General features: G+C 45.6%; 1 protein-coding gene across 3 annotated transcripts in view; it reads right to left on the bottom strand.

Annotated features, from left to right (window-relative positions):
* Window positions 1-16,955: 16,955 nt before the first annotated feature.
* MEIS1 (Meis homeobox 1) overlaps window positions 16,956-22,778 on the bottom strand; it is a 107,041-nt gene continuing 101,218 nt past the window's right edge. For 2 of the 3 annotated variants that reach the window (XM_088160973.1, XM_088160972.1), the window contains exons 10-12: window positions 22,650-22,708; window positions 21,348-21,437; window positions 16,956-18,515 (exon numbers count right to left, since the gene is read on the bottom strand). In XM_088160973.1, coding sequence (XP_088017099.1) covers window positions 18,232-18,515; window positions 21,348-21,437; window positions 22,650-22,708 — 433 coding nt within the window. In that variant the 3' untranslated portion in view covers window positions 16,956-18,231. Of the gene's footprint in view, window positions 18,516-20,979; window positions 21,076-21,347; window positions 21,438-22,649; window positions 22,709-22,778 lie in introns of all 3 variants that reach the window. The other variant, XM_088160974.1, reaches the window with a different exon arrangement.

Below are 22,778 nucleotides of genomic sequence, written 5' to 3'. Positions count from 1 at the left end.
CAGCATGGATGCTTATCTTCTTTTTTTTTTTTTTTTTTTTTTTTTTAGTATTATTATTATTATTATTATTTTTCAGAGAAGTCACAACTACAAAGCATTTCCTAACCACTACAATCACTGAAGCTGGCAGCAGCCACAAATCATTGATCTCTAAGGGATGCTGCATTTCCTCTACAAAGCAGCCATACAAAAGCTGGTGCCACCTGACGTGGGGCAAAATAACCCTGGGGTAGAAAATACAGACAGGTAATAAAACTGAAACACTGAAAAATTCAACCTCTGGCTTTGTCTCCTCTGTGGATCCCCCACCTTGGACCATGCATCCAGCCCCTTCCTAGGGAATCACGTTTCTTTAGAGGCAGGCAGGCAGGAAAGCTGCATCATCTGGTGGCTTTGGCACAGCCAAAGCAGTACACCACAGCTGGATAGCTGATCTGTGCCTTTGGCCTCACTGAGAGGCCCTACCACATGCTATGAAATGCTTTAATGTCCCCTTAACATGCTGTATAAATAATTTCCGTATCCATTCAGTGGTGCCCACATGTGGTCCTTTGAAAGAGTTAAGTAAAAATTACACTACCAATATATCTTTGAGATGAAACAATGACATTTATAGGTCATTGTAATCCATTCATTAATTAGTTTTTTTACCAGCGTTCCATATGATCCATACGATGGATCCTAAATGCTTAATTTGTCCCACAGAACTGTGTTTTAACAAATGGATAAGTTTTAAAACTGGACTTGAAGCAAGTTTCTTAACATTTGAGCTAACTCAGGAAGGGCACCTAAGTAAACCTGCATTCCCACCTCAGCCTACAGAGCCCTCTTTTTGAGGCAAACAAAGAATGAAAGAGCGCAGCCCCTTGATGTCCAACCATTACCACAAAACACAGCCGGGCACCTTTGGAGATGCTGCCCCATTTCTGCAGCTGGGGCTGTAATGTGTTGGTGCCTCCTTACCTTTGGGAAGGCTGTGAATGGTGCTGCCAGGTGCCGTACAGGAAGGCATGGGATGAGGAGTGGGAAGCAGCGTCATGTGCACCACTTCCCTCGCTCCGCTCCCTGGGAGGCAGCAAGGCCAGGGGAAAGGCAGCTGTGCCTCAGCACTGATGGAATGCAGAGACAGTGCTTGCTTTCTGACAAGGGAAATTATGTGACAAAGGATGGATTCCACCGGGACTTGCCTTTCTTCCTGCTCTTCCCTCCATCATATTGATAACTCCATCATATTGATCTCCAGCCTCATCCACCAGCCCCACCTCAGCGTCAGTGCACGAGCTTGACAGGTCCAGGTTTTCATATTTTACAGAACTCCTCAAGAGCCAGCACGAAGAGAAAGAGACCTTTCAGCTGTCCTATTTAATGACTGAGGTGTCTGTTCTATTAGTGACATGAGAGCCCTGATGTGATGTGAGAGCCCTCCAATTTACAGCAAGGCATGCCAAAATCCCACCATGCAGTAGTGGCAATAAATTAATGTGTTGGTCCTTCCCTTCACAAAAGTAGTTTGCAAGTTGTCCTGGGGTACAATGCAAAAATGTGTATTCTATCACCATCTGTTAAAATGTAGGAGGGGTGGCGATCCTTATCTCTGTGGGAGATATCCTCTGCTGATGTGCCATCTGATAAGATCAGGGGGATGATCATCGTTATCTTTTCACAACCCATCCTTCCTCCAGAAGATATATTCCGTTAATGGGCCATTAAGTCCTATTGTGTGACTGATAAGATTACATCACCCCATTGGGAGATGCCCCAGCCAGGGGCAGGAGCCAAGCCTTTCCTACCTAGATAAAAAACTGGGGTTTGGGACGCGAAGGCAGTCCTTTCCACTGGATCCCAGAGGGAAGTCGGACCTGTTCCACATCATCACTGGATCTTCGGAGGAAAACTGCACCTTCTACAGGAGCACTGCTTCAACTGAATCACATCTGTCATCCAGGAGGACTGCAGCCACCATTTATACGGACTGCTACCAACACCCTGACTGACAGGGTGTCAGGTTGTATTTCTGACTGTGTTGGTGGTTGTTTCTTTTATATTATTGCATGTATTTTATTTTTTCTCTTTTCTCCTATTAAATTGTATTACTGACTTGGAGTCTCGCACTGGTTTTACTTTCAAACCAACACACAAGTCCTACTGCAGAGGGTGTCTGTACTAAAGAGGCATCTGATGGGCTCAGCTCTATCACCTCAAAAAATATTTACAACTTCTTTACATGCCTTAAGCACAGGTTCATAAGTCAAAGATGATTACTCTGATAAAATGGATAGAAAAGCTGCAACTCAATCACATATGAAGACACCATCAGGTCAAACAACATTCTAAAGAAGAGGTTTCAAGGCATCACCTCCTTTCCAAACTGTGCAGTTCCTTGTTTCTACATCCTGTAGCAAATCCTTTTGTTTCTCAGCAGGAACTGCATAGCCTGGATTACAGGCTGGAGGGCAGCCTGTGTGTAAACCAACATAAGGATATTTCTTTTCCCTCGTGTGAAAGTCACTCTTGGGCAGTCTGTTAATAATAATCCTCATGAAGTTCCTTAAATGCTTGTGTAGAGACACAGAGACAAATTCAGGTAGGGCTTCCTGAAGCAGTACATCAGGAAATTCCTTAAATAGAGCTGGATCTCTCAAATGCAGGATAACAGAGAATTATTGTTAAATAGTCTAATTCCATCAAAACCCAATCATGCCAAAAAGTTCAGAGGTTTCTGTTGAACCAGAGACAGCACTGGATTTTCTTAGTGGGATTTGATACCTTCAGTCAATGGAAAACAATTACAGTGTGTTTATTGCCACCCAAGTAAGTGCTCCAAGCAAATATAAGTAGTAGAACAGCTCAGTTAGACAGCCATTCCCAATATTTTCCATATATTTAAAAATTTTCCTTACCAGTTTTTGCAACATCAGTTCAACCCAACAAGCTTATTGATTAGTTTAGTCTCTGTGTGTGCATCCATGTATATATATAAGGAAAAACATAATGAAATCTCGTTCATCTGTAGACATATGCATGCTACAAACAACAGAATGAAATTTTGGGTGATTTGGGGCCTATTCACCTTGCCAAAATAAAATTACAAAGGGCCACATCCTCAGTTAATACAATCTGTCTCTGATGCCAATAAAACTACTTCAATTTAAACCACTTGAAATATTCAGCCCAGAGATGTGGAAGAATGTGGCATGTGATGAGATTGTTTGGAAAGATTGTTGAGCACTGATGGGACACATGAATACCTCAGTTTCCTAGGAAAATTGGTTGGAAAGTGGGCATCCAAGTAGTCATCATGAGTAGGAAGAAATCTGCCTTCTTCTCTCCAATCTGAATGCCTATCCAGGCCATGGATATCTTGTCTCATTGGGAGAGAAAAAATGTGGTGTTATTGCATAAGTAGGGCAAAAGAAAAAATACTATTTGAACCATAATTTTAAAAGCAGAATTTTGACAAAACCGTGCTTGGAAGGGGCTGCTCACAGGAGATGTATTGTCATACCTGGCTAGAAAATAACAAGTATTGGCAAAATAAGGGCTAGTCTGTGCTCCTGCTCAGTTTCAGAATTATTGCTTGTATTTCTACTTTCTTAACAAATTATTCCATTGACACTACAAAGCAGAGGGCTGAGAGTGAAGGATAATACACAAGAGAGCCCCTAGGCTGCTACTTCGGATTTTAAGTATCTAATTTCAGTCATTTAAAGTAAATTCAGTTTTGTCAAAGACTCCAGTCCAACCTATAAAACTCAGGTCCAGTGAGCATGACAGCATGCCTTGGAGGAACAGGGCTACAAGAGGGAAAACAAACAGCTCCATTCAACTCCTTAAAAGGCCTTATTTCATCTAACCATGGAGTTAGTACAACCTTCTTTGATTATGTGTACTGTAAGAGAGCAAGTAGTCTCAGTTGTAAGTTGTTTCTTCCATCATTTTTTGTGGATTTTTACACCCCCAGCAGAGAAACGTCCATAGCTGAGCCCAACAGAGCAGGGAAGGATGAGAAAGATAGGGAAGATAATAATTTAAAAAGCAATTTTTGGACAGGATGTCTTTTGTGTTATTGGAACTATGTGCCATTTGTACTTGCATGTAACTATCACGCATCCACCGTGACTATGAGGCAATAGAACAAAGTAAGTCCAGCTCTCCTCTGCACTGGGGGTAATTGGAGGTTACCCCTTTATTTCAGGGGGCAGCTTCAAATTTCCTGCTGAATTTGTCTCTGAACAGCAATAAACAGCCATTCATAGGCCCTAGATGGCAATCAACATACAAATTTCCCAATTTTTAGCTGCAGAAAGTGCAGTCTTGATTGAATCCCCTTTTATTTAAAGACTGTAGGCCTTGGAGAGCTTTAATAAATCAGAGATTTCTGTATCCTGAATTGCACAGTTCATCCTTCCATACACTTGTGAGGTCTACCTGTTTTAGACAGGAAATCTTTCACCAAGTTCCTCTTTTTGCTCTGGACTAAAAAGAGTTCCTCAAGCCTCAGTTTGGAGCGTGGTGTTGCACTATGGGGTGTGCACATGGAAAAACTTAAGGCTACACATTCATTGCATCTCAAACTGGGGCTTGAACTAAGTCAAGTGTTTCTCCACCTAGAGAATACGAAGAGCAAGGTCAGAGTCTTTCCCTGGTAAGCTCAACTCACCTGCTCTGTACTGCAGTACTCCCAGTTTTTCAGGTGAGAAAACTATTGCTTAATGACACTGAATAATGTTTGCTTAATGCCAGCATGAAACTCAGTTCATAAAGATAGTTTAAAGAAGGACAAAGCAAAGGATTTTATTGCTGTTGTTGTTGTTATTATTAACTGCAGTTGTTGTTGCCATTGCTGTTGAAGGGCTTTTCTAACCATAGTAACTGAATTGTATTTAATGCTAAATGCTGCCAAAGAATGACAGACTTCTCAAAGAACAGCTCCTCAGCATCTGTTTGCTAAAAGCTTGAACTTCCCTCATTCAAACGATAACATTGTTTAGCAACACAGACTTGAACAGCTTTGGAGGCCTCCGAAATGGAGCAGATATTTAGTTGCATAATGAGAATTCCCTTTGTTATATAGACTAAAATAGAAATCTTTAAATACATACATATATAAAATTTACACTGTACATCAGTCAAATGTTTGAAACTTTATAAAGCAAAAGCCACAGTGATTTAAATCAAGAACTGTATTAAAAATCATTGATTATCAGCCTCACTGTTTGGCTAGCATGGCTGAGAATAAGGAGGCAGGTGGGATAGGCTGCACTGATGTAAGGCTGTAAAAAGTCCATTTGAAGCAGATTGGGATCATGGGCTGCATCCTGCACCACCAAGGAGAAAATTTTATGGCACGTCCCTCCGTCTCGCCTGCCTGGCCAGAGCTTTGTTCGAGCTGCTGGGGCTGTGCCTGGTCCTCTTCGGTCAGAGGTGAGCAGATGCATCACTTGGCTGATGATGAGGCCCAAGGACCGTGCTCTGCTCTAATAACAGAAGGTCTACATGACTACATGTCTCCTCATTTGGATGCAAGGAAAGGCCTGATAAAAACTAAACTAAACTATAAAATAAAATAAAATAAAATAAAATAAAATAAAATAAAATAAAATAAAATAAAATAAAATAAAATAAAATAAAATAAAATAAAATAAAATAAAATAAAATAAAATAAAATAAAATAAAAGTTATTTCTCACTCTCAGTTTCTTCATTGCAAGAGTTTCCCAGCCCTCATGCCGGGAAAATCAGGGGTGCCTATCCCAACAGAAATGCTGACCTGTCCCAGCACCTAAATCCATGCTTCCCAGTTACAGCCCAGTGTCCAAGAGCTGCAATTCCCTGCTTTATTCTGTGCCAAATTTCCCACCACCCCAAAAAGACACCACCCCAGGCCGTAGCTGCTCCCTCTCTGGCAGAGGAGGTGAATCCCAGGCGTGAGAACACTTTGCCAAAGAAAGAACCACCCCTCCAGCATTCACTTGACATAAACAAGATAAGAAATCCTTCCAGTCCAGGCTCTGGGGCTTGTGGCTGGGGCAGGAGGAAGGAAGCTGGGAGGGGAGCCACAACCCTGCTGTCACTGCCAGGCTTGGGAATGGAGAGTTTAAAAGTGCTCCTTCTTCCTCCCAAGGACAAAGACCTCCACCTCAGCTGTTCCCACCACATCCAGCAACTTGTTCAGATAATTGTGCAAAGACCACGTCACAAGGCCTCCAAGCTGCCACCTCTGTGGGTCTTGAAGGACTTTCCACTGCTTCAAAATGAGTCCTTGCTATCTGCTGTTTCCTGGTGTAAACAACAGGCTCCTTGCTGAGCACCCACCACCTCAGCAGCCTCAGTGCTTGGTGGCTCCTTTACCTCTGTTGCTGACACCAGCCACATGGCTGTGCTTGGCAGAGATTTGGTAAAGCACCACAGCTCTGTCCCTGGGGAGTACATCCAATATATCCAGTAGGAGGTATACGGCAATAATAGACAGGCATTCTCCTATCATATGCCTGAACTGCACATTTTGGGCACTCCTAGTCCGTGATCCCAAAGCTGAGCTAAAGACTTTCACCAGCAGTTGCCTGAGCTGGAGAGCAGAGGAGATCCTTTATGGCCTCCAGGATGACTCCCTCCACTCAATGAGCATGGTGACCCCAAAGGAGAGGGAAATCTGCTCTCAAACCATGGCTGCCAGGTTCAACAGAGATGCAGAGACAGATGCTAAATGAAACAGAACCCTTGCCTCTCAATTTGGACATGTACCCTATTCTGATACAGTGTGAACACGCATTCAGGGCAAGAGCTGGTCAGATTTTGCAAAAATCCCACAATATCCTATGGAAATGCAAGTCCTGGGTACTGTTCAGTAGCCAGACATCTCCTCAAACTCAACAGAAAGCTAAATCTGGGTCCGAATCTAGACTCAGCCTCTTTAACATCTCTCTAATTAGTGCTGAGTAATTACAGTGCAAGTAACAAACGGCTAACAAGTTCCAATAAAGAAAACATTTTGTAAGAAGAGAAGGAGGTAGGGGGAGGACTAATTTGCCAGGTAGGAGGTTTTAATGCCATCAGGGAAGATATTGCTGGTCCCTTTGTTAACAAGGCCTGTTGTTAATTCTGCTCTGGGCAAAGGGATTTTAAGATAAGGGAAACAAAGAAAGGGGGAGGGGGTGGAATTTTTAAGAAGAACAATTCAGCCAGTAAAGAAAATGTAGGTGATGGTTTCAGTTTCTGCTGCAGTCTGGGTTGAGTAGGGCTTAGTCCCGTGCTAGGACCCAAGGCTGTGGGAGCTCTGCCAGGCCAGCCTCATTTCCATGCATCACCAAAAAACCTCTGTGGGTAGCAGCTGGGAAAGGAGGTGGAAGTCCCACTCACAGGGACTGAGAGAGCAACATTTTAGGGAAAAAACAGACCTGCTTTTTCATCACCATCTCGATGCTCACAGCAGTCAGTGGTATCAACTCAAACCACAGGCAGCAACTCACTTCAACAAGTCAGGGATAAGAAAATTATCGACAAAGCACCTCCCATCATGGGGCAAACTGAAGCACCCTAAGCCAGTTTGCCATCCCATCAGGCAGTATCACCCACCCCTGACTCTTCATCACCCAAGGAGCCCTTGGAAGCTGAAATCCAACTGATTGGCTGTTCAACATGTGCTTGGTACCCTGCAAGAATAAGATGGCTACATCAGACTGCTTGATGATTAACACATCAAAAAGCATTTGAAAGGGAAGTATTCTGATAATTTACTCTGGTAAAGACAGTGACAAACTGTGGGGGTTTTATCCTTTATCCAGGACACCAGTAGAGGAGAAAGGAGTTGTTTTGAACATGGGAGGTTTTGCAGGGGATTTCCCAGGCTTGGTAAAAAGTCTTTGGCTGAAGTTTATGTTTCTGGTGTTGCATGAGTTACCAGGACCCGAATAGAAGCTGACTTAATCCACCATTGTTAGATGGTGGTCAATGCCAGGGATCGTTGCACCTGCCTGCACATGCTGCCCTTATGCTGTCATCAGCAAATAGCTGAGCACTTCAGTAGCAAACTTATTTTATAGCTCTGAAAGACTCTATAGCTTCTTTGAGTAGTTTGGCCTTGCAACTACTTCCATCCCCAGAAAAGTAAGCTCCTGAGGCTGCAATCCCCATCTGAGCCTTGTTCTTCTCCACACCCTTACAATATGAACACTCGCCCAAGAACTCACTTTGATGTCTGCACAACATGGATGTTGTTCAGGAAAAGTTATTGGGTGAGTCACTGGGCTGGGATCCACTGGCAGCTCATCCTCCTCCAGGTAGGCTGAGGAGCAAGAAGCACAAAAACTGCTCTTGGAGTTAAAGTAGATTATCCCCTGGACAGCAAACCCCTTTATTGCTCCAGAGTCTTCAGCATCTTCAGCTGGGTTTGCCAGAATTGCCAAGCTGAGACTCAGCTGCTTGGCCTCTGCATAAAAGAGTGAGTCTATGAATTAATTTAAAGGGTTAAGCAGTATATAAACCTCTGCAGTATGGCAGATATCAAAGAGCAGCACTGTTGCTTAAAAATTTTCTTTTCCAAGCTAGACACAATAATTGGGGAGTAGGAGTGACAACCTAAACCTTGTCTTGAACTGCCAGCTGGTGAATTCCCCACAGGAGGTATCTAGCCTTTCCTCCTGGAGAAGAAAACATCCCCCACATACCCAAACAGTCAGAACAGCAGCAGAACCAGACCTGAATCTGGATTGAAAGGAGCGGATTAATTTCTATCTCTCAAGTGGATGATAGAGCAGTTTAAACTCTGTTTAAGCTGATAGGGCAGTTTAAACTTCAGTTCCTGCTAATTATAATTGTTCTTTCTGCACAAATGCACTTAATTTCTCTAGCCACCAGTTCTGCAAGCCAACGGTCAGGCAACTAGTCTGTTCATCCGCGAGGTTTAACCACTCTACCTTCACACCTTAAGAATTACTGTTATCGAAAAAGAACAGTTGCTGACAGAAGTTACAGCTCACACAGCATCTCAACATCTATTAGTGTTGCTAAAGCTAGATCCAGTCCTACCTTTGCAAATGTTAAAGGCACCGGGTTTACTTCTGTGAAGTCGATCGGAGATAGCAGGATAAATGTACTTAAATTTATAGTTGCTTGTGTTGAATGTCATGTACAGATGTGCAGGACCTACATCTTTGCAGTCTGGTTCTACCCTTGCAAACATGTTGCTGGGCAAAAAAAAAAAAAATTGCTCCGGGGATTGTGCATTACCTAGAAATTAAAATAGATTGACTAGACTATAATAAATACATGCCAGAAAAAATGTAAAGAATGTGTGGGAATGCCTATACTTTATCTTAACATTTCTTAGCAAAATAATTTCCTTATGGTGTAATCAAAAATGGAAAGCCAGCACCTAACTAAATTAAGTGCCACAAACATTAATAATGGTTAAAATTACCACTCAATTTATTTTTATATTGGATGATCTTCAAAGTTGTAGATTGAGAATTGCTGAAACGTTTTAGGGATTTGTTTCTCAAATCAGAATACTTCAGAGATGAAAACATTAACTTGAATTTTAACATATAAAAATCCTTAGTGAAAGGAAGTACATGTATTTTTTACAAAGCAAAAAAAAAAAAAAAAGGAAAAAGAAAAAGAAAACTTTAAAAGTTCCCCTGATAGTTACAGATGGTTTAATCTTTGGAACCTATTATGTGTTCATTTTCCCTTCAGCATTAATTATATATAATTACCACCACTTTACTCATACCCTTTCAAAAACGGAATCTGTTTACATTTTTCGCATACGTTACATAAATGCAAGATTTTTAACGCAGTTTTTTTTCCAGAAACGGGATTCCAATTTACCTCCTGAAGGACAAGGGGAGCGCCAGCGCGCGGCAAACCGGTTTTACTTAAGTTCCTTTAATATAGCTTAATTACTTCTAAACTCTGGAAGCAATTAGTTTATCACCCTTTGAAGTGCGGCCTAGGCGCTGCCCCCTGGTTGCGCGGCGCGCAGCAGCCCGCGCAGCGAGGGGAGATGCTCTCGGCCGCAGCCGGAGCGGGCGGCATCTGCCCGTCCTGCGGGGAGAGACAAAGGCAGGAGGCTGGAGAAATGATCACTCACGTTCGGCTAGAAAGAGACCTTCTGGCTAAGGCTGGGAGCAGCGCTGGTGTTTGTAAAAGATTGAGGAGGATTGTTCGCACTTTTCAACCTTATAATTTTACCCTGCGCACAAACCACGAAATTGTACGGCTCAACTCTTCCTTCATTTTTTTTTTTTTCTCCTTCCCCGTCATTCTCTCTCTTTTCTTCTCTGCCGCTCGTCGCAGATAGCTGTCAGGTGGCTTTTTTCCCGGCCGTGCAAGGATCAAAGCGCCCGGGAGTAGAAGCGCCCATTGTGGGGCTGACACACGATCGCCCTGGGCAGGGGCGCTCACCCGGGCGCTTCCCCTCGCAAGTGGCATTTCCCCACGGGCTTGAGGGGGTGGGTTGTTTTTTGGTTTTTTGGTTTTTTTTTTGCCGGACCCCTCCCCCCCCCCCCCAACTTCCCCCATGGGGAGACACATTCTCCAGTTGTTTCATCTAGCTGCTCTCTTCTGCGGGTGCTTCGGAAAGGAGTAATGCCAGGGGAAGGGGCACCTCCCTAGCCCCCGACGCCGAACTCTCCGCGCCCGGGAGCAGCTCCATTATTTGCATGTCATGTTTATAACCTGGTGGAAACCAAGACTGATATTTGTGGTCGGGAGAAGATGACTTTCACCTCTCCGGATCACTCTCTTAAATAAAAAAGAATTGACCAGCTATGGGCGTAAGCATTTATCTTGAGTTTGCGGTCATTATCTTTATTATATTGCCTCGGCAATAAATAAATCTAGTAGTTACTACCCCACAATAAAACTGTAGTATATGGGACACCTTACTATTACTTTTTTAACAATCTGCCATCTCTTCACCTCTAAATCTTCCCTGTCTGCCCGGCCCTCGTGGGTCGCTCCCGGCCCGCAGGTGCGGAGCCTCCGCGCCGCCGCTTCCGCCTGTCCCGCCCTACCTTCTCCTTTCCCATTTTCCTGATGATTCCTCCCCAAAGAGGCGCCTGTCGGCCCCCACAGGTGCCAGTCCTGCCCACGGGCTGCCTTCAGCCCTGTGCGCCGGCCGGGCGCTCTCGGGGGCCCCGTCTAGCTGGGCATCCCCTGGGTGGGTGCCCCGCCGTGGGCATCCCCTCGGGGGGATATCCCCGGGACGGTGGTCCCTTTATGGGCATCCCCCAGCTCAGTGCCCACCTGTGGACATTCCCCGAGTGGGTCTTCCCCGTGGGCAGTCCCGAGGTAGGCGTCCCCCCATGGGGAACCCGCCTGAGCACCCCCTGCCAGCAGGTGGGACCCCCCTTTGGGATCATCCCGCTCCTACACCACCACACCAGTCTTTCTACCCCCTATCCCGGCACACGGGGTAGAGGCAAGGGAAGAAGAACCCACGGGGATGCTCCTTTCTTGTTGGGGGCTGAGCCTTTACCACCCCCTTTTCTTGTGTGTTTATTTTTTTTATTTTTTTTTTTTGGGGGGGGGGGTGAGGGTGGCCGGGAACAGCCCCAAAGCAAAGGCTCAGCAGAGACGGAAAGCTCTGCCGCTGCTCCAGGGAGCTTTCACCACCGCTCCCTGACTCCCGCTGCCTCTCTGGTTCTTTTTTTCCCCCTATTCCATAGGTAAATGTCCACGCAATAATATTTATTTACAGTCAGGACGCTGCACGTATTTTCCTTTTTTTGTAATTGTATTTTAGCAGGGTGATTCCTTCTTGCTTTTAAAACAAGCGGCTTGGAAAAATATTCCCATTTGGGGCAGGAGCAAAAGGAGAGGAAAAGTGGGGGTGCGGGTGTGGAAGCATTTTTATTTATACCTTTGACATTTAAAAGAGCATAATTAATTTGTCCTGCTTGCATTAACATTGTTGAGGAAGGTTTCAGAAAGCAAACCAGCAAAGGGAAGGGGGAAGGAAAAATAGAAGCTCGCCTAGAAAGCTTAGGATTTTTTTTTCCTCTTTCAGATGTGTAATCAATCATTCGAGTAGGAGGCAGCAAAATTGTAAAGATTCGATAGATTAAAATGCAAATGAAAGGTAGAAAAAGAAACATTAACATGGCAATCAAAGATTTAATAATCGTAAATCACGGTGGGTTTTTTTTGTTGCAGCTGCAGTTTGTGTGTTTCTTATGTTTTAATCATGTTCGTTCTATAAATAAATAATTTCTGAAACGAGACTAATTTTTCACTATTTTAACCGTGGGCTATGGCACTAAATATTTTTTTTAATGTATGGAACTCCAGATTGCAAACTATCAGACCAGAAAAAGGGAAAAAATAGCTAAGTTGGATTAGTTCACATTTGAAATTTCAAGTACACTGTCTTCGCAGTGCCGACTGCTTCACTTTCCAATTGAAATCCTTATAAAGTTTATTTGGAATCATGAATGTTTACATAAAAGCAGACAACCGGCGTTTCTTTATAAGGCTAAGGGTAGCGCCAACCCTCATTCTTGGAGGAAATATGGAAAGATATATATGTGTGTATGTGTTTGTGTGTGTGTATTTTTTTTCTTTTCCCTATATATGTATGTAGAGGAAAAAGAACAATAACGCTTAGGCTGTATTACCTCCAAATTAAAGCAATGCTAAATTTCCAAGGGAAGATTAAAGAGGGGGAAACCTGGGGAGAGAGCTGATCAATGCGGTGAAGGACAAGCAGGAGAGGATTTGCTCTCCCCCCTCGGTTTAGCGCGGCGCCTGAAAGGGAGGCTCGGGGACTGCCTAGGATGGTTGTGGCAAAACCGGCATCCTTCTGTTATGGCTCACTCGGGCTCGGCTTTGGTACCCCCAAGTCCCGGGTTATGGGGTACACCGGCTCGTCCTCTGGGAAAATGGCTGGAAAATAATTCTTTTGAACTTTTGGGCTCAGTGGATGGAGTTCATTTTGCGCGGCGAGGAGCGGGAGAAAGGAGTTACTCTTTACTTCGTTGGTAATCTTTATAGAGCCGAGAGAGAGAGAAGGGAGAGGGGGAAAATCCCCCGTGGGCTGCTCCGGTTTGGGGGCTTGCGGCAGCGCTGCCGTCTCTAAAGAGCGCTCTGCGAAAAGAAACCAGTACGAAAACCAGCAAAATGCGGGAAACGAGCTGCGTTTCTGGGACCTTCTCCTCCTCGCCGAGGGGGCCCGAGCCCGTCCTGTACCCCCTCCCCGGCTCTCCCGGTGCTCCCGGCAGAGCCCCGCCGCCGGACCTTTCCACGGGGCGGCCGCCGCTCCGCGCCGCGGGGACCTGGCGTATCCCCCGCGGCCGAGGGAAAACTGCGGGGAAGGGGCTCCTGAAGAGCCCCACCGCAGCACCCCCGCACCGCTCTCCTCCAGGCGGATACACGGCATTTGGGGGTAGAATTCACCAATTTTTTTTTTCCCCAGCCAAATCACATTATACCCACTTTAATTTTTTCCCTTGCTAGAGCCCTATTTTTTTCCCCCCACTTCCTCTCAGCGGATTGGGGGGTCCCAGCAGGACGGTCCCGCTGGGAGCTCCGCTGGCCCTGCACGCCGGCTGCCGGGGCCGCGCTCCGGGCGGTGCCCGGGACTTGTCTGCCAGACGGGGAGCGGGGCCGGGGGGGTCCGGGGCCGGGAGGGTCCGGGGGGGCCCCGCCGCCTCCCGCAGCCCCTGACCCCGGCATGCACGGCGCGGCTCCATTGATCATCCCAGCCCGCCACCCCCTCCCTTTATGAGATAATGCAATTACAAACATCAATAAGGAGCTGCGAGGGGAATCATTATGCGGTGACAGTGATAAATGACGGTGCAGAAATAGCATGCTTTTTTTTTTTCCCCCTAACAATCCAGGGGCTTTGGGGGCTGAGCACAGTCACCAAGGTAACAGATGACATCCAAAATGGCACCAAAGGAAAAAAATGAACAGTCTTTCTTTCGCCTTTCACTCTTTTCGCCCTGCTCTTCCAAAAGAGTTAGTTGGGGCTTTGGAAGCAGCTGCCACACAGGCATGAGGGTATTTCCACACGCATTAAAGGGATGGGGAAGGCTTGTTGGTTGTCACACACAAAGCACCAGCCCGGCCCGGGAGCTGAGCAGCCACCTCCAGGAGGCACCGGGAGCTCCCACTCCGAGCGCGATCGCCCCCGCTCCGCTCCACGCACTGCTCGTCCCTGCCTGCGGCCGGGGACAGCCGCCTCCTATCAGCCCGCGGGAAACGTTCGTTCGGTTTTATATATGAATACATACATACATACATACATACATATATATATATATATATATATATATATATATATATATATATATATGTGTATATATATGTTATCATCACGGGCGGCGTAGCAAGGTCAGGGGAGGAGATAAATGCTTTTCTGTTTTCCACGCAGGTTTGGGACGCGCGGAGCGAGGCCCCAGTAGCGGGAACTTTTCGCGCAACAGCGCCGGGAGCGGAAATATTAACAGCGAGGCCGAAAAGTGCCACTTCTGAGCCCAAAAGTACCTGTAGCTGCGGGTGGCACGGCCGAGCCGGCAGGCAGGCACCCCCCACGCGAGTCTCTCTGTCTGGAGCGGGACTCAGTCCGCCCCGCTTAGCTTGGCTGGAATTTGCTGTCCCCCTAAAAAAACCCGCTTGGGGGTGAGGGTGCCCAGTCCAGAGGCAGGGCAGGCCCCGCGCAGCTGTGCGCTCAGATACCGCGCTGAGAGGGGTCTCGTCCCTCTCCCGCCTCTGTGAAGGGGTGGGAGGGAAAAGCGCTGCACTCGCCTTGCGCGGCAGGGCACGCACCCGGCTCCGCGGGGCACTCCGGGAGAGGCACAAAGAGAAAAGGGGGACGCGGGAAATCGGGACTAATAAAAAAAACCAAAACCCCCAAAAAACCCAAAAACACACACACACACAAAAGAAAAAAAAAACACCACCAAAACCAACAAAACAGAGCATCGCTGAAGGCTGCGCAAACTTTAGTCCGGCAACGCGCAACGTCCGCGGCGCTCCGCGGGCGGCCCCGGAGCCCCCGCGTTCCCCACCCCCGCGTCACTCTCCCGAGCCCCCAAGAGATGGCAGTCGAAGACGGCTTTCCTCCTCCTCCTCCTCCTCCTCCTCCTCCTGCTGTTGCTCCTCGGCGGCAGGCAGCGGCAGGAGAGCGGGGCTGAGAGCCGCACCCCAGCGGCCGCTCCCGCACTCGGCCCCCGCGCAGCCCCGCGCAGCCCCCGGGGCCGGCGTGAGGAACGGAGGCGCAGCCGGGCGGCCCTGCCCGGGCCCCTCCAGGCCCCCCCGCTGCCGTGAAAGGAGGGTAGCTAGGAAACAGCGAGCGGCCCGAAAAGGCGGAATTTCCAACGTGTAAAATGTTCTTAACGGAGCCATTGAGAGAGTGCAATAAGGCGTGAGGGGGAACTAATCTCCCCATTTAAATGTTTGTGGCAATTTTATCTAAATGAATTTTAATGCTAAACGAGGGATAATTCCCTATTTGTAACCCGTTTACTTCTCTTTCCTGTGCCTCTGAAGCTGTCTAACATCATGCGATGAACAATAACAATAAAAATACTGTCAAGGCATATTCTTCATTTTGAATGTGTTATAATTACAGCTGACTAAATGTCTTGGGATGTAATCGTGGGTTTAATTTGAAATGCGCCCTCCTCTAAAAAAAAAAGGTCCCATGGCGGAAGGTCTGTGCCCCACTTCGCTGCGGCTGCGAAGAGAACGGACGCGTGTGCCCTCGCCTGTGAGAGGGCGGTTTGTTTTTGTCTTTCAAGAAACCTTAAAAAACCTCAAAAAACCCAAACACATAAAAACAAAACAAACAAAACGAAACAAAACAAAACCCTAAAAAAAAAAAAAAAAAAAAGGCAAAAAAGCAAGCCCCGTTCATTCACGTTTTGGTAGAAAAGTGTCATTACTCCGGCCTCACAAAGAAGGAGCCGGGATGTTCAGCCTCCTTGGCGGTACAGCGGCCCTTTAAAAAAACGGGGGAAAAGGAGGAGAAAAAAAACAAAAAACCAAACAAACAAAAAAAACAACCCAAAAAACAACCTCAGAGTTAAAAAAATAAAAAAGAAAAAAAAGAGGGGGAGGAAGTCCCAGCCGGGGAGGAGAGGACCCCCTTCGGTGGCTCGCCTCATTCAGAAAGGTCTGCACTGCCTGCCTGCAGCTCTGCCTTGCCTGCACCCCCGCCTGCCCCTGCTCAGCCGGGGGTACCCCGGGGGACACGCAGAGCAGGGGTCCCCCGGGAGCCTTCCCTGCAACACGCCTGGGACACATCCCACAGGGGTGCCGGCTGCCTTGGGAGAGGCTGCGAGGAGGGGGGGGTTGTTGCATTATATCGCCTTAATTAAGATATTTGTGTCATTTTCCTAGTCCCGAGAATCGCTATATTTTTTCTTCTACAGCTGCGAATTGACTTAAAGCAAACGAGGTCTCCCAGCCCGCACAGGCTGGCTGGGCTCTTTCACTGGCTGGCTGTGGTGCAGAAAGCACAAATGTGCGAGGAAATTGGTTAATGAGGGTCTGCACTGGCCTTGCTCGAAGAGGTCCAGCAATACCTCCTCCCCTTACAGATATGCACTGCCCAGGCAATGCTTGCCAAATTTTAGTTTCCTCCTTCCTTAGTATGCTCAATTCCAGTAAGAAACTCAATAATTTGAACTGTGAATAATTTGGGAGGGAGGGGCGGTAACACTATTTACAAATTTCTGTCCAATAATGCCCTACAATATTATATTTATTAACAGGCAATAATTCCCATCCTGACAATTTACAGTGCAAGTTCCAAGAAAGCTTCTTTATGCAGCATAGCATTACTTTTACATTCTTTAAATACGAAGCTGATATTTAAATAGCAAATGATAGGTAACACCTCCAGAGCGAGCTGAATTTTGTATCTGCTCAGTTCAGTCTGGGATAGTATGGCTACAAATACGGCATGGGGACAGGAAACAAATTTTGCAAGCAGTGGAGTCACCATGACAAAAAATAATTTGTTTTTATTTTAGATTCAGATTTCATTACTGCACTCAAACTACTACAACTGGGCTTTGAGTTATTATACAATCCAAACTGTTTCAATCAGAAACTCTAAGACTCAGTGTGCAATGATTATTATTAATAATAATTAGCTCCTTGGTTTCTTGATAGAAAAAGGCTATCAACAAGCATTTGTTTAACCACAACAAAAGTATAATTAGCTTATCCCACTTAGTAAATCTGTATGCATGCCAACTCATACCAAACTGCTACTTTTACAAAAAATTGCAATAATACAGATCATTTTTCCAGTCCTTTTTGCACAAAATTTATTTACAATGTATACATAAATGCTCCATGATGGGACTATGGAAAAAAAATGCACACATGACTGATGTCTTGCCCAGAAAGAAAGTCAACATATTAAAAATAAATCTTCAGTCCATGTTTTGAGCTGCATAAAACAGGAAGTGATGTACAAGGCGGTGGTTGCTGCATGGGGACAAGGATGTTCTGATGTGACAATTAGGCTTCAAATACACTGCCTTTCCGTTTCCATGCTTCCTCCTACCAGTCTCCTTAAGACACTGCCTGCAACAGCTGATTAATCATTGTTGATGACTTCAGTTTTTCCCATCCTTCCCGATTTACATCTGTTCAGGCCAATTCAAATATGGTGAGTAAATGAATTAGACATGCAAATTCACGCTCCAGGCTAGAAAGAGAGAGAGGGAGAGAGACAGGGAGAGAAAGGGAAGAAAGACGGACAGAGGAGGAGAGAGGGGGGAGAGAGAGAGAGAGAGAGTGTGCATGGCTGAAATCCTAGGATAGAAGAAAGATTCTTCTGCCTGACATAGTTATTTTAATGCTCTAAAAATCCTGCAAATAAGCCCTTTCTGTCATTTGCAGGATAAGTGTAAGGCTTCTTTTTTAATGTAAGGAGGCTTCTGGAGGAAGTGAAGAGCTATGGAAACAACACACATAGTGTGGAAAAATTTCACATTTTTTTTAAAAAATCTATAAGAAACAACGTAATATGGATAACAGTATAATAGCATTTTACAATATTTCACTCTTTGTTTTCTTAATGTCTTATATAGGTATTTAGCATGTCCCCAGAAGTTGACTTCAGTTGGTGTTTTCCTGCTTTTCAGGGTCCCTGTGAAGAATTGGAACGTCCCTTGGTCCAAAGTTGATGCCAAGAACTCCATAGTCATTGCAGAAAGACAATGTTTGAAATCTACCATCGCTGCAGACAACGTGTATTTCCCTTAAGCTACTGAGCATGAATGTCCATCACTTGTCCGCTCACTGCTGGCTCACCGGTATGAAGCATTGTGGGACTTGACGCTGACATGGGCATTCCAGGGTGGGGTGGTCCTCCATGCATCATCATCGCTGGGTGGTGAGGGTGTCCAGGAATGTAGGTATGCATGGGGGGGCCATGACGCAGCTGAGCAGGATGGGGGGGCATCTGGGGCGGCGTATAGCTTGGCTGTCCCATATTCATACCCATTGGACTACCCCGAGACACATAATCCCCTGGCATACTTTGCAGCCCTGCAAAGGGAGAGAAAGAGGTGGCGGTGAGTGCTGGGGACTGGCTGCCCGCTTCGGGCTGTGAAGCTGCTCCGCTCGGGCATGGGGAGGCCGGGCTCCAGCCCAAGGTGGGACGTGGAGTTGCGGGTGCACGAGTGCCGTCGCCTCTGTGGAACTGGGAGTCCGCGTATGGACTCACAGCGATGGCAACAGGAATGGCCCCCAGGTCAAAAAAAACAAACCCCAAGAACATCCTTCCCTTCCATGTACGGAGTTTTTGGAAATGAAACAGCTTTCTGCTTTTATGGTTAGGAATGTATGCAATGGAGATGTTCCTGATCTGGAAGCATGCCAGAGGCAGAGCCAGCCTGAAGATGGCTAACATCACATGGAGGGCTCTCAGGTGGGCTCCATTCCCCATGGCCTTACTCCAGCCACCTGCCTTCCCCTTCCCACTTGTAAAAGCACGCTGGGAATACAAGGCAGAGAATCTGTGGCAGCTAACGAGGGACTTGGGAGGAGCGATGGGTTAAATAGGTGTCAAGGTTTATCAACAGCTATTTATTTAGCTCTTGAGCCTGATCTCTTGGAATCTGTCCCAAATATTTGTACCATTCAAAGAGATGCAATCCAGCAAGCACATACATCATGAACAAAGGCCTCATATGAAGACGAAATTGATAGGATTACTAAGTATGATTGCTAAATCAAACTCATATTTTTAGACATTAAAATATATATACATAATCAATAATCGTTACCAATTATTTCTTTCCCCCCCCAGGTCACATCTGGCTGCAAAAAAATCAGACACGCAACTCAGTCAAACCTTTCAGTGGGTTTGGGAGAACAATAAGAAAAAAATTGGACCTAAAACAATAAAACCTCCTGCTTTCTGTGGGCCTCTGCCTTCTGCTTGGATTGCTGTAGCTGATGGGAACTGACAGATGTATTGTTTCAGAGAGCTATAAGCTCCATAATCATCAAGGGTGAAAGGCATACGCTATTGCTAAGTAGGTTCAATTGGCTTTAGTTCTAAGTAAGAGCGCGCTGTGAATGCGCCGAACACCTTGGAATCAGGTCTCAAGGCTCTAGCAATGAATAGCTGCTTAATCTAGCCTAAAGGAACAGTTTTGAACTAATGAAAATTGCTTATAAAATATACTGTACTCACAGCTCTTTAATCAAAAAAGATGATAATATTTTTTGTAATAACCTATTAATTTAATTGGTCACGAAGCATAAAATACATCATTTAAATTTAATTGACCCAGAAACTAAGAAACAATATTTAAATTAACTAAGCTAGAAATTTTCATGATGAGGTAATAAGGCTATTGCATTCCCAAGCTCAGAGGAATGTTTTCACAGCTAATTGTTAAAACTTAGTTTTGACTTGGGCTCAGAGAAGACTACTACGAAATACACTTGCCCTGGGTAACTTCAAACCCTATGCTAATATAGACTGGGGGCACAACAAAGATGCTGAAATAACTCTTTTAACTCCAGAAACAGAGCAAGAGAAACAGAATCAGGCACCATTTAAACATGGTACCAAGTGTCTTGGTGTTTCAAACTACTTTACTATTAAAAAAAAAACAAACCCAAAAATTTGTATAATGTATTTTCCCCTAGAAAAAGACAAGAGGGGAAAAAAAAAAACCTGGGACAGTTTTTCTAGGCTTCCTTTGCAAGGCCTGCCACTGAAGATTGCATTAATGATCTCTATTTTTGTATACTGAATAAGTCAAATCCATTTGTCACACTGCAAGTGATGGCATACTTAATTTGGATATAGTCAATTAGCCTGGGCTAAGCTCCATAGCCTGCTGCGCACACCTCTATTTCGTATTCTCTCTTTTTCCTTTGCCACACGTAATCCCATTATGACGGACAGACAAAGAGAAATAAACTTGAAAAAAAAAATCAAAGTTTCATCCATTGCTTTCCAAAATGCAACTAAGTGAAGCTGCTGGGTTTTGCTCGTTTTTTTTTTTCTACCCCATGAGAAGTCTCTGTTTGGCTTTTTTGGTGTCTTGCAGGTTAGCGGGAGAAATGTAACTCATGCATCAACTGTGGTTAGACAGATTTATGACACTTTGGGGACATGCTCTTTCCTCTCCCTGTGCTGCTGCAGACCGCTTACATTTTGCAAATCAGTCTGTTGCCAAGACGACGGGCTCCCCCACCTCCCTGGCTGCTCCTTGTTTTGTCATGTGCTCGGGGATGGATAATAGCATCAATGTATGGCGGCGTTGATGTACGGCAGCGTCAATGTACGGCACGCACGCGCACAGGGGGTTTGGGAGCTTGGAAAGCTTGAGCTAAACCAGAGGGAAAGAAAACCCAAAGGAGCCCAGGCATAGGATGGATGGATGGAAATGAAGGAACAAGCATGAGGCTATGGGCAGGGAGAACATAGGGAAATGCAAGAAGACAAATATCCCTCGGACAAAGTGAGAACAAAGACCTCGTTTGTACTTACTTCCCCCTGGCTTTGCCATTGGTTACCTAGGTGAAGGTTACATGTAGTGCCACTGCCCCTCCATGCCCATATTCATGCCCATTCCACTCATAGGTCCTAGAGGGAGATAAAAATCCAAGAAGACGCCAGAAAATGAGCAAAGTCAACAGATAGTGCCAAAAGCCCCTTTCCAAAACACAGCACGGCAGAGGGTCCAGGACTGCTTGAGCAAGGAGATGCCTGGTTTCCCTCGGTGGTGTGGAAGGCAGGCAGAAGACAGGTGAGGCAAGGCAGGCAGCTGGGAGGGTGGCAGAGGGCGGAGGTGTGCTTACCTGTGATGGGGTGACCAAGGCCACCCGTGGGTGGGCAATGCTGTGCTGGGGGCTTACCTGGCGCTCGGATGCCCATGTGCTGCTGGCCATCCATCACGAAACCTCCCATTGGCTGCCCGTCGGGGTTATAGGGTGTTCCTTGACTTACTGGAAAGGTGCAGAACATTCCTTTTAGCAACAGCCAGTCTGGTCACCTCTTCTCACAGTATCAAGACACAATCCCCCCACCCACGGGCTACTGATGCCAGCTCTAAAAAGAGGCGAAAACATCTACTGTGCGAATTTACCGGTTGGTCTAAAAAGTGTACTTAGTTTTGGCTTAATTTTCTTCTGCAAGTTTGGAAATGAAGTTAGCAAACTGAAATCTTGAGACACGAGGAGCCCCGGCTCCAGCTGCTGCCGCTGCTGACGTCAATGCAAAAACCTGTATAGGAGCCGGATTTTATGGCTGGAATAGTCACACTGAAATCTCAGTGTGTTAAATTACACCCTTGTGCCTTCAAAGGGCAGGACCTGAACACATCCATCCCTGATATTTACATCTAATGACAAATAATCAAATGTACTTGAAGAGGAAGTGTGACCCAAAGGCATCTTGGACTACGACAGATTTGGAGAGTTTGGCAGTGAGACTTGGAAAACAAAACCAACTGGGAGTAATGGGCTATGATAATCCTTGATGGTAAATACCCACAGAGAGCTGTGAGCCAAGATCCCAAATAGAACCAACATGTGGAAACTTTAGGTCTTTAAAAAAAAATAGAAATAAATATCCCCAAAGTAATCAGCAAATGCTCAGCAATCCCAAAAGAAGAACTAAGGGACAAAAGGACCCTATGCAAGAACCACTACCTGAACTGGAGGTTTTCACTGTACATTAAAAGCTGGCTTCAGAAGTAAGCTGGCTTGGGTTATTAAAGCACATAAAGCTCTACCTCATTGAATGTCTTTGAACTTTACTGAGTCCCACAAGTGATTCTGACCCCTTTGCCCTTTTGACAGGTAATAAAGTTTACAGCAATTCCACACCAAGCCATGCACCGGGGAGTGGTCACAGGAGCAGAAAGAGCTAGTATGAAAAGCTCCAAACAACTACTTTAAAAATACAAGAATAATTGGCATTGTGTACAGAAAGTCTGGCCATGCAATAGAACGTTTTAGTTTCCCTTTTTGAATTTTCAATGTCTTTTTTTCCCAAAATGATTAGAGTCATAATGACAGAAAGCTGGTTGTATTTTAACTGTCTGTCACTACCAGCATTCATTTCTCATTTATTTACCAGGTACTGGACCTCCTGGTGCATGGCTTGAGGATGGTTTTTGCCTGTGCGACTTAATACAGTTAATTTTGGGGACTTGCCTGCTCGATTGGACTGGTCTATCATGGGCTGAACTATTCTTCTTCTAGCATTAATAAACCTGCAAGGAAAAAAAAGGAAAGCAAATGGTTAGGGAAGGGATGTCTTCTACCCATCCCCAAGCCCTCTCG

This window comes from Sturnus vulgaris, chromosome 3 (assembly GCF_052056855.1).
Source record: "Sturnus vulgaris isolate bStuVul1 chromosome 3, bStuVul1.hap1, whole genome shotgun sequence".
Taxonomy (NCBI): domain Eukaryota; kingdom Metazoa; phylum Chordata; class Aves; order Passeriformes; family Sturnidae; genus Sturnus; species Sturnus vulgaris.
This window is presented reverse-complemented; position numbering and strand designations above follow the sequence as displayed.